Raw genomic sequence first — 17,268 nt, 5'->3', positions numbered from 1 at the left:
AAAGTCTGTCTGGATTTCTGCCCGGATCTCTGTGACGCGCCTAGCACCTAGACCGTTCGGCCGATTTTCATGAAATTTGGTACAAAGTTAGTTTGTATCATGGGGGTGTGCACCTCAAAGCGATTTTTCGAAAATTCGATTTTGTTCTCTTTCTATTTCAATTTTAAGAACATTTTTCGTAGCAAAATTATCATAAGATGGACAAGTAAATTACGAAATTATCATGACCTGGAACCGTAACATGTTAAGAGTGAATGAACATAGCCAATTGGCGAGAAATTCATAAGCCATTATTTGTAAATATACAGGCGAACCAAATGACCTTTTGATTTTCTCTTTTGGGCAAAGCCGTGCGGGTGCCGCTAGTACGTTAGTTATAAAATTATATATATATATATATTTTTTTTTTGACACATTTCTTTACTATCTTAAGTTCATTTACTATACTTTATACACATATCGAATTTATTTAAATGTAAATAACTAATAGAGATATTAGTTGATATATGATCAAAAAAAAAAAAAAGTTACTAAAGGGATTTGGCACAAATGTCTAGAAAGATGAATGTAATCAAAAGTTTTGTACGTCCACTTTTAGATAGGTTGTCCAAAATAATGTTATAAAAAATAGTTTTTACAAATTTATTTCAGTTAAGTTTTATGGTTTTGACATATTGTATTTTACATGTGATATTATATATATATATAGCATTTTATGCGTTCAGTAAATTTGTTATGCGCATTTTAAACAGTAATGAAATATTATAATCCTCAGAAATGTGAAAACAATGAAAGACTATGGAAAACACATTGCATGGCCTCCTGCACCACGAATGTTGCAAGAATCTGCCACATGTTTACGCAAAATACACGAAAGGTAAGTTTGCTGAGAATTATTACCATACTTTCTTACAATTATTTATTTATTGTTTTTTCAAGCTTTTAAAAAGCAAAAAATGCTTGTTTTGAGAAAATTCGTCATTTTTATCTCAAAATTTTCTTTATTGAAAGAGGATATCTCTTTTTTTTTTTTCATATTTTGAAAAAAATCCTAATGCTATTTTATTATTTTGGGATATTCTTTACAGGTCTGCCAACTGCTATAAAGAATCGTAGTTTATACTTATTGTAGCTTTCAAAAATATTGTCACCTGTCTAAAATTTGCTAAAATACAACTTGCAAAAATTCTATTATTCTAGTTTTTAAATATTCCATAGTAAAATTAAAGAAAACCATGTATGATGAATTTTTGTTATTCTTCCTATTTCTTTGCATTGTACTACATAATGTTAAAAAGAGTATTTTTATTAACTTAACTGCTCCATGCTGGATTTCTTTAGTACTTTCATTTAGGTTCATAATTTATCTGTTGAATCGTTCATAATTTATCTGTTGAATCATTCATATTTTCACATCTGTTTCCCTAAAACTGAACCTTTTGTTCAATATTTCACTAAAAATATCTCAAGGAAAAGATTATTAAATGCTTCCATACTGCTCATATTTTTTTTTTTATTTTTAGGTTGTAATATTAAGCTAAGTATTCAAATGTTGGCGTAAATTGTTGTTTCTGTAATCATGTCATTGAAGTTTGTTATGAATATTAGGTGGCGAGCATACATGATTTTGAGGAAAATACCTAGAGAAGATTGGCCAGAGCTTCACCTCAAAGTAACTGCTGCACAAGTCTTGAGAAACCGGCGGCAGGATTGGGGATACCACAGAAAATGGCAAGGCAATTACCTTGCTTCAGTAAGTTCTTAGACTCCCATTCATCAATCTTCAGTTAAACTTGATTGATACAAAAGGGAAAAAAAAAAAGCATTTGCTTGTGTTTTAACATTTAAACCGCAAGAAGATTATAAATATGAAAATACATAAAAGATATTAATCAACATATTTGCACTTTAGGGTGGTTAAAAAAAACTTTTTTTCAGCTAGAGTCAAGGACACCCCCTATTTTATTCAGACTTACTAATACAGTAGAAGACCATTATAACGCACACCTTGGGACCAGAGTTTTTGCGTTATACAGTGAAACCTCCCTTAACGGACACTCCCGAATAACGGACACCTCTATTTAACGGACATTTTTGCAAGTCCCAGTCCCTCAATATAGGCCATTCCATGTAATTCACTCTGAATAACGGACACTCCGAATAACGGACAGTTATTTCACAAACAATTTCCCTTGCGATCGTAGCACTTCCGGTTTTTATTTTTTATTTTCACAGAATATCTTAGTAACTGCTTGCCTTACAAAGCTTCTCATTCTCCACAACTTATATTCCCCCCCCCCCCCCCCCCCCCGTCATTTCCTTATCACTGTTTTTTAGAATTAAAAGGGTGGGAATGGGCAGAGGCAGCGATTAGGGCTTAAAAGTTGGGGGCAGAAAAAAAAAAGAACTAAAAGGCATAATACTTTTTGCGGGCAGCAAAAAATGAAAAAGAAAATAAAAGTCATAATTTTGTAACGGCTAGTTTTGAGAGTATTGAAGCAGATAAGTGCAAACTGATGTCAGTCTAACAATTAACGTACGTTTTTTAATGAATTTTGTACACAATAACTATTCAAAAGTTAAGATAAAAAAGAGGAAACTGGGCGCTTTTTCTAACTAGGGCTCTCGGGAGATGCAATTGAGCAGATCGGCGCCGGTAGTAGTCGGCTTTATGGCGCCGTTGTTTCGTTGGGTTGTTTGATTTTTAGACATAAAAAAGATTTGCCCATATTCAAGGTCATATTGCCAACTGTCAATCATGCAATAGTGATACTTGAGATAAAATAAATAAATTAACAATAAAAAGGGGGGGGGGGGGGGTTGCTCCGCCGAATCGCCGCCGTTGGTAATGCAAAAAAGAGATGTCAAACTGTTTTAATTGATTACTTTAATTGGTTAAATGCTTTTTAAGACAAGTGTGTGCTGCCAGTATACCTTTATAAGGAAAAAACAGATTAATTACGCTTGACGTAAAATGTAGTAAACCTTTCGCAATTGTTTTGATTGTGTTCTACAAAGGGAACAACAGCCCATTTTGAAAAAGGTAAATTAAGTAGTTCTTCCTAATAGCGGACACCTCCCAATAACGGACAAAACTTCTAGTCCCGTGACTGTCCGCTATTCGGAGGTTTCACTGTATAGGTTTTGGCATTATATTGGTCATTTCACAAATTTTTAAACTAATATTCAAAATATATCTATATATTAGCACTTCAGAATGAGTTTAAGCTGTAGTGAGTATTAAAGCACTAATTATACAATGAGTCATTCACAAGTAAATATGTTTCTTTATTACAAGCAAGTGAGATATCGTGCACTTCTGCTAGCTTCAGGGTTTGCATAACAGCTGCATTTTCAACAACCATCTGGTATTTTCATTTTACTGTGAATGCTAATTTTCATTTAAAAGCTTTGAATTAAGATAAAAAGATGAAAAATTTATTCAAAATTTAATTTTCCTAACAATTTTTATGTTTGCAAGGCAAAACAGAGGGATTTTTTAAACTTCAAAACTTATTGTTTACTTCTGAGAAGTTGTGCGGTTTATAGAGAATTGCGTTATACAGGTCAGCTTTATAAAGTTGTACTGTAGTGTAAGAGTTTTAGCTTCTTACTCAAATTTTAAGAGGGTGCTCAATGACCCCTTCATTTAACATTAGCCGTAGCATAGAAAATGCCAAAAATTTAGAAACATTCAATTTCTCCAGCTGTTGTTTTGTAAATAATTATTTTATTGCAATGTATATGCATATTCCTAATGTATATTATAATATGTAACATTGCTTTTTCATCTTAATGTTCTTTTGTAACCCCTCTCCCCATACTTATGAAGTTTGGGGGAGGGGGTTGAGCACCCTCTTTCAGTTGAAATAGGAGGCTAAAATTCGTCCAGTATATAACTATCCACAAGTCTAAATATACTGAGGGGTGTCCTGTTATCTAGGAGAAACTTTTTTTTAACATGTATTTTTCAACCACCGTAATGTACATGGAAGATTTAAGTATACAGTCGAACCTCCATATATTTAACTTCCACATATCCAGTATATAACTATCCACAAGTCTAAATATACTGAGGGGTGTCCTGTTACCTAGGAGAACCTTTTTTTTTTAACATGTATTTTTGAACCATCCTATTGCACATCCTGTGTATTTCCCGAAATGGTAATCTTATTTCACATGCCACTAAATCTCGCAAATGAAAATTAGTTTGCACTTCATTCAAGCTTAGTGCATGAATATACAATTTCTGTTTACTGGAGTTTTCCATTAACTTGCAATAAAAATATTTTATGAAGTCTGTAATCATAAGCTACTTCTAAAAATAAACTTGAAGCCTACTTACTTGCTTTTCTTAGGTTTTTTTCAACATAGTTATTTAATCCTGTATGTTAAAAAAAGACATTAACTTGTAGACTTTATGTTAGTCAACACGTTTACAGTATTAAGTATACTATATCTTAGATGTTTAGTTGCTTGCTACGAGGCGTGTTTTTAAAATAAGTTTCGTTTTGATATAAAAAAAGAACGAGTACCGATGAGCAAAGAAATATATTGCACAAAATTCTACCATCCTTACGCTATTTTTTGACATTGCTCCCGTGATTTTCCAAGCATTTGTCATAGCGTGGTACAGGTTTTTGTATACCTATTCATAGAAAATTGCCGCCTGTGTAGTCAGCCATGGGATAACATGTTCTCTGAGCTCATTATTGCTGTTGTGCCACAGACCACCTAGGAAAGACTTTAGATGCCGAAACAAATGAAAGATGCTGCGAGCGAGATGGGGGCAGACCAGAGGATGTTCAAAAACGCCCCAGTCAAAGCCCTGTAAGAGTCCTCATGGTTGACTAAATGGGCGGTAACTTTTTACGAATAGGTATACAAAAACCTGTACCACGCTATGACAAATGCTTGGAAAATCACGGGAGCAATGTCGAAAAATAGCGTAAGGGTGGTAGATTTTTGTGCACTAAATTACTTAGCTCTATCTGTACTCGTTCTTTATTTATATAAAAACGGAACTTACTTTAAAAACACGCCTCGTATTATATTACTGACTTACTTAATTACTATTGTTACAGCAAGCAAACCACAACTTCAGGGTTGCCAGCTGCTCTGCATTTTGCGGAGTTGCTCCAAAAAAATAGCAACTCCGCAGCTCCGCAAAGAAGTTATTTTGCTCCGCATTTCTCATTTGGTCTTAATTCTGACCAGGCTTACCAAAGGTTTTAGTAATATAAAATTTATTGTTATTATATTTTTTGCTAGTTTGTTATGACAGGCATGTAAGTATGGAAATGAAACCCTTACACTCAAATCATGACATAGTGTTTAAAGTTATAGGCTTAAAGTGGTTAAAGTGTCATTAATTTAAAAACAATTATAATTATGCAATGCTTAAAATGATCATCAAAGCTCAAAAACAAGTTTATATAAGAGGTTTAATTTTTTTTAAATTGATTTTTGTGTAAAATATCGAGCCGCTCTGCAAAACTTCAAAATGTTCCTCCAAATCACCACAGATGCTACTCAAATTGTTTCTCCAAGGTTAACAACCCCGCAACTGAATTTATTATTTAGCAACAAGACTTCATGATGGACATGATATCTTTTCAGTATTAAGGATGATAATGAATGACCTTTATTACTTGTTTTAGACATCAGAAAACGACAATACTGCAGCCTTTGTTTCTTCTGTTGGAAGCCTGCGACTCAAAGACCATTTTCAAAAGGTTCTTTTTTCGAGTTTAATCAAAAAAGTGAGTGATATTTTTAACATCATAGATTTAAACTGTTGATTTTTTGAAGTTAAATAAAGTTTTAAACATTATTAATCTCTTTTTCTGCATGTCTAAATGGTGTCCCTACATTTATTTCATTAAGGAAAGTGTTCCAGTTCTGGGCACGCATAATTTGAAAAAACTAATCAACAAAACTGTATTGTTATTGGTCTTAATTCTGACCAGGCTTACCAAAGGTTTTAGTAATATAAGATTTATTTTTATTATATTTTGCTAGTGTGTTATGGCAGCTGTAACTTTAAAAAAATGCTTTCAAAAGTTGTACAGTGTACAGGTTAATATTAAATTAACTGCTTGATACTGAATTAACTGATCACATGTGGCGAAAACCAGTATTTAAAATGACCAAAACTAGAATACTAGATTATGTGTTTTTCGACATTATGTGTTAATATGATTTAATGCTCAGTTTGACATCAAGTTGGACAAACAAAAAGGAAATTCGGCTCTTAATAACAGAAATTACAGAACACATTAGTGTGTCTTTATTCATCAATGACTTTTAGGTTCTAAGCTTCACTTTAAGAAACTTATTTCTATGATATTTAGCTTAAAATTGTAATTCATTCAATTTTAGAGACATGAAACTAACTAGTATGTTGTGGCCATCACGAAACTTTCTTCTATATCGTTCTTATGATCCCTCCCCATGCTTGATGAGGAAGCAATATTCCCAACAAAAACAAAATTACACATGCAAAAACTTGACTACCATCCTAATTTCCAAATTATCGCAAAAAAGTAAAGCAAAGAACGAACATTGAAAGTTACTTTAAAATCCTTGCTTGAATAAAAACATATTTTATTTGTTGACAAACACAAGATGGCAACAGTTAAAAATTTTAAATCATTGATTTTCCGGTCATTTTCCAACAATTAAAACCGCTCGAAATACGCAGACGACAGTTGATTACATTTTATCTTTTTTATTGTTTCATTAATAAAGCTATTTTTATTCGCACAAAAAATCAGTCCCCTTGGAGTGATAGGTGCCAAAATTGAACCAAAGCCTGTTTACATATAGGTTCACATTTATTTCAAATTTCATCCAGAATGTAGCATTGCTTTTTGAGATATGGTTCTCGCAATGAAAAAGAAAGAACGTTCGATTGTACAACCCCCTTTTCAGATATTGATGCCAAAATAGAATCTGCTTTTGTACCTTCTAAGGGCTACTTGTCGATAAATTTTTGTTTGATTCTGTTCATTATTTCTTGAGATTAAGCAGTCATGAGTGACAACAAAAAACATTCTATAGCTCAGCCCTTCTTTGAGCTATTGACACCAAAATTTAATCAACTCCTGTTCATATTAGGGGCAATATATGGACCAAATTTTGTTTGACTCCGGCAGTTATTTCTTGGGGAATTGCAGGTACGCAAGAAACGTTCCATTGCTCCACCCCCCTTGGAGGAATTTGTGCCAAAAACTAATGGGCACTAGTTCACATAGGGGATTATATGCATACCAATTTTCATTTGATTTCATGCAGTAGTTTTTGCTCTAGAGCAGCCACAAAAAACTGGTCACGGACATACGAACACACACACAGACAGACATTTTCCAAAAATGTCTGAAGTGGACTCAGCACATCTCAAAACGTTCGTATTTGTCAAAATTCTAAATTCAAGAATTTGCACGAAACCAATACTTTCTTCTATATATTAGATATAGAAGAAAGTAAAAATATGCAGTTTTGAAACAATAGTTATGAACTTCACAATAGAATTTAAAATCTAACTTTTAAAAACATTTTGAAGAACGCTGTATGTGAGCTTTAAAGCCAACACAATTTTGATGCAAGCTTTTCGATGAATTTCTCACAGAATTCTTAGTTCTAAATTCCAAAAATACTTTAATGTTTAATTTCTATAAGATCTTTTTTTTTTATAGTTGTAGAAGAGCAACGTTGATGCAATGAATTAAAAAAATAAATCTGTAACCCTTTTTGTTCGCAAAATTCTTTTAAAGCAATTATTCTCTTTAAAATATCACTCTTTGTTAGAAAATTGCTGTGTGTATAGATGTATGTGTGAGTGTGTTCACTTAAAATATTGCCTGGTTAAAAAAAAAAAAAATAAAAATAATAAATAAGGTAAACACACCCATACCTCCTGCTTTTGAATCCATTGGAAGACCTAGAATCCTATATTTTCAAACGTAAAGCTTGAAGTGGCCACTACTGAATCACTGGCCACTACTGGTGTATTTACCTTATTGCTGCAGATAAAATTTAATTTCCAGAAAAATAAACTGAATAAAAAACAGTTAAAATAGCTATTACAAAATGCAAGTTTTGAACAACTGTTTGCTTTCTACGATAGTAATTTAAAAAACATTATATTTGCAATCCCTGATTATTAATATTCATAACATACTTTTTTTACAGGTGAACAAGCATAATAAATGTGCAGATCGTGCAATACTTGTGACTGACAGATTTATCTACAAGTTGGACAGTAAGAGGTTTAAACCTCTACGCTCAGCTATTCCTATTTCAGATGTAAGTGTTTTTCTGTTATTCACACATATAAGTGCTATTTCAAATACAATTGAAATAGATAAATGAATTAAAAACCTCAAATCCGTTTTAAATTAAATGCAGGGTGAGCAGAATTTATTGACCATATTTTTAAAAAATATATATTTTCCAAACTACTGCTCATAGTACCATAAGTGATACATTAGTGCAAAGAGAAATATATAAGTTACAAATAAATGTTCAATGTGTGAGACTTTTGTTACAAGACAAACATCTAATCTGCAATCCAGCTCGTTCTTCACGTTGTGTGTTTTCTTTTCATGGGGTTATGTCACAGAAACTTTATATGCCGTAAACATTACAAGAACATATTTTTGCAGCATTACGAATGCAATACTCCAAAATGTGTGGAAAAAACTGGATTACATGTTAGATTATGCGGAGCAATAAAAGACTCTAATGAATTGCATTTTTAATTGAATATTTTGCACATTGTGCTCACACATTGCACATTTGTGTAATTGAACTTCATTGAAAGAAAAAAAAATCCTGGTATATTTCTTTTTAAAATTATGTATTTCTTATTGTAATGTGTGCCATAGTTTCAAAAATATGATTTTTTGAAATCGGGTTTATCATTTGTGCTCGCCATGTTCAACTTTCAAAATTTGTAATTATAAAAAGCTGAAAATAATAGTAATGATATTTAATTATTAAGCTGTTTTTCATTTATACATTTTGTGCTTTATTAAAATGTGACTGTTTTACGTCTTCCATTTATTTTCTTAGTTGGTCTTGAAACAGTTCTTAATTTTTATATTGGCAAAAGAAGGAAAGACACTCTATAAATTCAAAAACCTGCTACATTTTTCGCCTTTAACTTCTCAGAATATTGGATTTTTTTTTTTTTTTAACCTTACAAAATTAATTGTAAGTCAATTTCTGGTTCAATTTTCAAAGCACTTCTTCGAATCAGCAATGAATGGTAAAAATAGTATTATGCCATTTTTTTTTTTTTTTTTTTGCATTGGCTTGACTTATATCACAAAAGCAATTTTTCCCTAAAAAATCTTTTTGTTTTTATAAATTCATTATGGCTTAACAATTTTTTCAAAGTAGATTTTAATATTGTATTAATTAATATTTGCGAATTAAATATTGGTAAGAATTATAATTTGCTAACGAAATTTAACTGATATTGTCGACGCCACTTAAACCAATATTGTCGGTTCTCAGAAATATTATTCAATTAAGAGGAGAAAATTTCTTCAGTTTTCCATATCAACAACATTTTTCTTAAAACGGAATAATAATTAATTAATAGCCATGTTAAGAAAGTAATTACTGTTACTGGTGAAACGTTTTTGAAATAAGTTAAGGAAACAATAGAGCATATTAGTTAAGTGTATACATTATAAGTATGTATGAAAATTATAAAAAAGTAACTTAAAGTACAAGTTTGAGTTGTAAAATCTTTGTTTTTGCCCTTTTCTTCATCTCATCACTTTTTGGAAAAGTCCATAATAGTGTATTGCTAGCTGAATGCCTTCTCTAAGAACACTTTTCTAACTTTTTTTCCCACTTCGTCTTCTGTGTTTTACATTTAATATTTCTCAATTGGTTATCGTCTGCAATGCTTATATTTATTTGTGTTACTTATTTTCATTATTAACAGCGCTATTTATTGTTTTGTTTTTTTTTTTGGTTTTTTTTTCAATGGCAGTGACAAAAGAAATTAGAATAGTGGAAATGTTTTGATGGAATGTGGTGTTGTTTTTCTCACCCGTCGCTGACCGAAAATATTATCTGGTGTACAAATAAGTTATAAAGTATTTTTTTTTACAAGTTCTATACTTTATTGTGAAAAAATAGTTTCATGTTCAGTTTTCAAAATATTGTCCATCGTTGGCCACTACCATTTATCATCTTTCTGGCAATTTTCGGATGCCCACTCGAGAAAACGATGCGTCTTTTGATGCAATCCACGAATCAATCCAATTTTTACTTCTTCAAAAGAGAGGAAGTGCTGATCCTCAAGAGCATGTGTCATCGACGAAAACAAATAGTAGTCGGAAGGGGCAATGTCTGGGCTATATAGCGGGTAGGGTAGGATTGCCCATTTCAGGTTATTGTATGTTTTGACCGTCGGCGCAATATGTGACCAAGTGTTACCATGTTACGAAATTACCTTGTCGTGTCTCTCCTTATATTGTGGCCGTTTTCCCCGCAGTTGCTCGGCTCAAAGGTATCGAGTTTGATAAAGTTGTTTGGCACCAGTCTGCGTTCAATATAGCCTCCAGTTCAGCATCTTCAAACTTTTGTGGTTGTTCATTGTGCTCTTTGTCATTGGTATCAAACTCACCACTTCTAAAATGTCTATGCCAAAGCTCACATATGGAAATTGATGAAGCATGTTCCCCGTAAGCTTCTTGCAGCATTTGATGGACTTCAGCTGCACTTTTCTTCAAATGGAAGCAGAAAAGTGAACTTTCCCGCTAATTGTGTTTTATTGTCACAATAGTTGACACATTCAGAGCACACAAAACTATGTTGTTTCCACTTCAGCGAAGTGTCACGTACTTAAAATGAAAGCCTAACGATGAGGTTATAAAATCAAGTTAGTTTGCAACGTTGTCCGTTTCGATTTAATACCAGTGATGCCATCTCTTGAAAATCCTTTAAAACTTATTTGTACACCAGATATTTTATATTTTTACATGAATAACTGTTCTTATTTAATTATTTTCGGTTAATTCAGGTTTTTCTCAGTGAAAATATTTGCGAAAGCTGACGAATATTATTCGATTATACGGGGAAATCATTCGAATAATCGGGGATTTTCAACATTGCGTGAATGGGGAAATATTCGGTTCTGAAAGGTTTTAGTCGTATAAGCGGAGTATTTGTTTATCCATTACCCAATTAAGCAGAGTGGACAGTATAATCTAAATTGTTAATGACTTCTTCTGATTTTTTCATTGCAAATTTGTGGAGAATTTATTGAGCATGTATCTGTTTTTGATATACAGTAGAATATCAAAATTCAAACTAATTGGGCTATAGATAGTTCGAATTTTCAAAAATATCCTAGTAAATGTTGTTTAAGAAAACAGTATACCATTTACAGTACTGTGCAAATTAATTGGGACAAACATATTTTTTAAGAAAACTGTTCCTTTCTTGGGAATGTTTTGCCTCAAACCAGTTTTAACTGCATTTTCCTAGAGCATGCGACTGCCCTTGGCTAATCTAAACCAATTTGAATACATGATCATGACATGTTGAAAAATTTCCCTCCATTTGCTGAAAGAACTGGTCGATTGTGGGAATTGTTTGCTTCTGTCATGTATTTAAAAAATAAATATCACTTTAAGGAAAAGGACCAGAATTGTTACCCTTAGTCAGCATATACTTCTATGTCTGAAGGATACTACTGCAGCCAGTTGGAGATGGAAAATTCAACATTTCTAGGATTATTAATCAGCAAAGTAATTTTGGGTCAGCGTCTCCAAAATAGAAGGTTAAATGTGGACTCAAATGCATGACCACACCTCAAACAGACAAATTTGTAGTACGAAATAGTAAAATGCAACCTTGAAAAACAATTACAGATCTTCAAAGAGAATAATTAGCTACTGGTGTGAGCATGGATTCATAGACAATTCGACGAATGCTTACTGAATCTGAGAGATTTGCAAGAACACCAATCAAAAAACAATTATTAACACCTGCAATAAAGAGAAAACGTTTTGACTGGGTCAGAAAATATCAATCCTGGACAAGATTAGAAGAAAGTTGTATTCAGGGATGAAACACATCTCATTGTGCAATTGTTTCGACCAAGATTTGTCAAGCGAAGTGATGGATACATCAGGGAAAAACATCTTATTCCAACAGTTAAGCACCCTCAAGAAGAGATGTTTGGGGTTATAAAACTTTTGGAGGACCTGGCAGTTTAGTACTAGTGCAAGGGATGATGAACTCTAAGCACATTTCTAATAGCACAATGATAATATTGTGCATAGGATGCAAAGGTTCGTTGGTGGTTGGTATCTTACAACCAAAATCTTCCCAAAATATGTTCCAAGAGCAGAAATTAATGGTTTTGGATTGCTCTGATAATTCTCCTGCTGTGAACTCTATCAAAAATTTCTGAAGCATTGCAAAGAGACATGTGGGTAAAATAGACTGACCAACAAAGAAAACCAAGATTGATAATGTTATAAAAGCTTGGCTAGGTGAGAAGAAGATCCAAAATTTATGTTCTAATTTAGTGAAACCCATGACAAACCATGGACACGATCTCATTTAAGCTAGAAGAGGACATATTTCGTATTAGATTGCTGTACCGTCCATGTAAGTTAACCTATACCCATTGAACAACATTTGTGAAAATTTTTGAACTTGTCCCAATTAATTTGCACAGTACTGTAATCAATTAAAATACGGTTATACAATACAGGGTACAGTATTACTTACCCTGTATAGTATGTATAGTACATAACATACTATTATAGTGACATAACGCTACAATATGTAATTACGCTTTTTAGCAAAAAGTAGCTCCCATTGTATACTGAACATAAAGTTGAAATGAAGTGTATTTACCGTCTGTATTCTGTGAGGAGCATTTATACCAGAATCAAGCAAAGAAAAATTAAATGAATTTCTGGAAAAAAAACAAGAAAAAAAAAAAAAGAAAATACTTTCCACAAGGAAATTTGAACTAATTTTAGTTAGGAAAACATGACTTAAGCATCTAAAAACATTACTGTTTTTTGGCTGAGAGAGCTTTATAATTCTTTTGAGTTTTTAAAAACTTCTTGGGAAATGTGTTCAGATTTTTGACGTTCCACTGCAGGGGTTCTCAACCTTTGAGGCTCTGCACCCCCCTTTGAACACTGACATGAGGTCATGCCCCCCCACCATATGTGGTTAATACATGTATAAAGTTAGGTCCCCCCCCCCCCCCCCCCCCCGCAATACAAGCAGCATAATGGGAAACTAGCTGACTAGGATAGCACTCACAAAATTTAACATTACTACACAAAACTTTTGTTTGAACATATTATTGCTAGAATGAATTATGTACTTATATGAAATCTAAGAAGAAAAAGAATTATATATATATATTTTTTTGTTGTTGAGGCAGACTAGGATGTAGGTGAGGTTGGCGTTCGCATAAGTCATTTTCACAACATTAATGGACGGCCGACATTGTTATTTAATATAACCACAAAATTGAACAAATCATTGCTTGTTTTGTTTATCTAATATACCCTCCTGCCCCCTTGAAATTCTTCTACACCCCCCAGGTTGAGAACTACTGTTCTAATTTTTTGGTGCATTTTTTTCTAGTTAACTGGCCTGAGTGTCACCCCTGGCCCTGATCAGATGATTGTTCTACATCTACGAGGTGGCAATGACTTAGTTACGGCCCTCACCTCTAATTCGGAAAACGAAGACAAAGTAGGAGAGCTTGTAGGTGTCATTTTGCATCAGTGGCAAAGGTGAGAAAATCAACCTGCTGTATTACCCTGCATTAATCGGCATGCCGAAAAAAAGCAAGGTTGATCAGCATCAGGGTTGCCCACAGGAAGGGAGAGGGATTATGGCGCAAGTTGTGCCATCAAAATTTGGGGGGCGGGGGCATTTTTAAATTTTTTAAATTTATTAATGTAAATTAATTTGTTGATTTATTTTTAATTTAAATTATTTTATTTCTTTTCCTTATATTTCATTTGCTTTAGTTTATGTGAATGTGTGTGTGTATGACATTCAAAGTCAGAACTTTTCTAATAAAATAATAATTGAAAATAAATAAACAAATAAATAAATAATATTTAGCACAAATAAATAAAATAAGAGAGCTAAAAAATAAAATAATAAATAAGGGAAAGAGAGTTGAGGAAAAAATGGGGGGGGGGGGGATTTGCACCATTGAACTTGGGGGGATGGGCACCCCTGATCAGCATGCCGGGAAATTCAAATTTTCCGGCATGACGGATATTTTGAGGTTTATTTTGTGACAAAACAAAAGTAAATTTCCCATTCAGTTCCGATCAGAAAGCAAACCATTGTTACTGAGATTCGTTCATATTTTTTTTAAATAAATTATTTTTGGTTCCTTTTAGAGAGTTTAGTTTATTATTTATTTATTCAATAGCTGTGGTAAATTCTTTAGCAATGGTTTAGAGGCGGTAACGTACTGCTTAAATGTTTGCTTCATTTTAATTAAATTTTTATGAAGTTATTCATTATTGTATAATATTTTTCTTGTTAAAATAACAAATGACATTGTTTGTTAATATTTTTACAAAATTAAATTGTTTTTTAATACTAATAAGATGTGTACAGAACTTACATTATTTTTTAAGCTGAACATTTTTTATAGTATTAATTTCTTTTTCTCAACCTCGATTTTTTCCCGTATGCTGAAAAGGACCAGGCAAGTGTTATTTGAAAATCTGGTGACCCCTGAATTTTGCGGCATGCCAGCTAATGTGGGGAACTACAGCAGCTCTCTATTTTTCATGCTTAAGTATGCACGAGCTGGTGTTTGGTAAATGTTGAGTGAACAAGGTCTTGCTTGGGCCTGGGGGGTTAAGAATTACTAATAAAGTTGAAAATTATTATTCCTGTATTACAGTTGAATCTTGTTTTATGCGGGGGTTACGTTCCACGGAAAAGCCGCGTAAATTGAGACCTAATACCAGTGTTAAAATAGGGGTTTGGTTCCATAGATAACAAAATACTTCATTCTATTGATGACTAATTGTATAACAAGTTTAATGTGCACTTATATCGTTTTTTATGCACAACATGCGTAAAGAAAACATAAATTAATTTCGTGTCCTGTTTATAAAAAGGAGTTGCCTATAATTGTCTTCTAGCAGTCATTAAGAACTTCTCTCTGTAATTCTTTGCAGGGCATTAACGCATCCATGATCACTTGCATCATTTCCATGATAGAATCTTTCACTAACAAATCAGAAAGATCATTTCTTTTGTCTAGGAATGGCTCAAAATTTTCAAGGTGAACGTTTTTGTTTGCGTGTCACCGACGTCGGTATCCTCGTTGGTTTTAGCCTCCTATGTCACTCCTAAAAGCTCTTCTTCCAATGAGTTCTGAACAGTGTGAGTTTAATAACTTTACTTCTGGAAAGAGCTCTGGAACCAATCGCATAAAATATCTCCAGTGGCCCAAGCTCGATGATTAGCACGCCAAAATGCAGTTTATTACATGAAATCTGCAATCTTTAGGAGTTTGGACTTTTGAAAAAGGGGGGGGGGTATCCGTTTTCATTGCCGCATTCGCGTAAAACCAAAACTCATCTGCGAAAAATAAAATAAAGGTATCAAATCTTGAACCGCGTAAAATAAACCCGAATGAGACGAGAGTCTACTGTATTTAACACTTTCATGTCAAAGATTTTAAAGGCATGTTGAGCACAGTATCGCCCATCATCTACCTCTCTTGCCAATGTTGTTCCCTCTCTACGTCTATAGAAATGCATCATTTTTCTACCTGATAAAGTTAAAAGCAAGACATTTCATTTTCTTTGTTCTGCAGAATATTTTCTAATTGCTCATAAACTGTAGTGTTTAGTCAGACTAATATATTTCAATTGATATGATTGTTCAAATTTTAAAGATGTTCTTGTTCTGTGTTTTAGTGAAAATATTGATAAGGTGAACTTGAGCTCAAGTTTTGCTTTTGTGTGTTACTTTTAAAATTGATTGATCCATTTTGCAAAGATCTAATAATCTTTATTAATGACTATGTTTGAAAAGATTTTTTTTTCAAAATACAATTAAAGGCAGTGAGAAACAAAGGGATATAAGTGGACATTTTTTAAGCTTTGAGTAAAACACGTTTAAAGATAGCGTCTGAGGTAGGCTTTCATTGAAAAGTTTTTCTAATTCATGATGTATAACAGCACCTAGCATGTGTACTAGGGTGGTTCAAAAAAACTTTTTTTCAGCTAGAGTCCAGGACATGCCATTTTTTTTTAACACTTAATAATAGTATTCTGCTGTAAAAGTTTTAGCTTCTTACTCAAATTTTAAGAGGGTGTTCAATGACCCCTTCATTTAACATTAGCCGTAGCATAGAAAATGCCACAAATTTAGAAACATTTAATTTCTCCAGCTGTTCTTTTGTAAATAATTATTTTATTGCGATGTATATGCATATTACTAGTGTGTGTTATAATATTTAGCATTGTTTTTTCAGTTCAATGTATTTTTTTTTCTCCCCTCCTCATACGTTTGAAGTTTGGGGAGGGGCTTAAGCACCCTCTTTCAGTTGAAATCGGAAGCTAAAATTCGTCCAGTATATTACTATCCACAAGTCTAAAAATACTGAAGGTTGTCCTGTTACCTAGGAGAAACTTTTTTTTTCACATGTATTTTTGAACCACCCTAATGTGTACTGGTAATCTCCAAATTTTTAATTTTGCCACTTACATCGCTTTGCTTCTCATTCATTGCCTCAATTTTGCTCCATAGACAAATTTCAAACGGCATTTTGTACTTCTTCTTACTGAATCTTTTTTTGACTCCTAAACAGTTCCCAAGGCAAAGGTGATTTGCGTGTCATCGTGAACCCTCAGTTGCAGTGCATGTTGGGTAACAAGAGTCGGACACTAGCAGTCGAATCGACAGACATCACTCTTCGTCCAGCCTTCAAAAAAGATGGGGAAAACCTTGTTCTTCTCTGGCCTGCAGCAGTGTGCAGTGCCTAGCATTTCCTAGCCTGCAAACTGCATTGCTTGTCAATGCATTCCTTGCAGTCATAAATTGACTCTAAGACATGAAATGTGATAACAGTTTATAAAATTAAATGTTTATTTTCATTGACATTACTTTGTGATAGATCTGGGTTAGTCAACTTGTTTGGTTGAAGCAAATGAAGAAATATTTGTGTGAGAATCCAAATTTACGTGCAGATGCTCTTTGAGAATAATGATTGGTATTTTT

The 17,268-nt window shown here is 33.0% G+C and overlaps 1 protein-coding gene across 1 annotated transcript in view; it reads left to right on the top strand.

Annotated features, from left to right (window-relative positions):
• The window catches only part of LOC129225047 (unconventional myosin-Id-like), a 95,866-nt gene extending 78,833 nt beyond the window's left edge, over positions 1 to 17,033 (top strand). The window contains exons 16-21 of the mRNA XM_054859593.1: positions 776 to 877; positions 1,609 to 1,753; positions 5,661 to 5,762; positions 8,194 to 8,307; positions 13,645 to 13,796; positions 16,859 to 17,033. Of these exons, the coding sequence (XP_054715568.1) occupies positions 776 to 877; positions 1,609 to 1,753; positions 5,661 to 5,762; positions 8,194 to 8,307; positions 13,645 to 13,796; positions 16,859 to 17,033 (790 nt within the window). The remainder of the gene's footprint in view (positions 1 to 775; positions 878 to 1,608; positions 1,754 to 5,660; positions 5,763 to 8,193; positions 8,308 to 13,644; positions 13,797 to 16,858) is intronic.
• The last annotated feature ends 235 nt before the right edge of the window (positions 17,034 to 17,268 follow it).

This window comes from Uloborus diversus, chromosome 6 (assembly GCF_026930045.1).
Source record: "Uloborus diversus isolate 005 chromosome 6, Udiv.v.3.1, whole genome shotgun sequence".
In the NCBI taxonomy this organism is placed as follows: Eukaryota; Metazoa; Arthropoda; class Arachnida; order Araneae; family Uloboridae; genus Uloborus; species Uloborus diversus.
The sequence above is the reverse complement of the archived record's forward strand: the minus strand, read 5'-3'. Positions and strand labels throughout refer to the sequence as shown.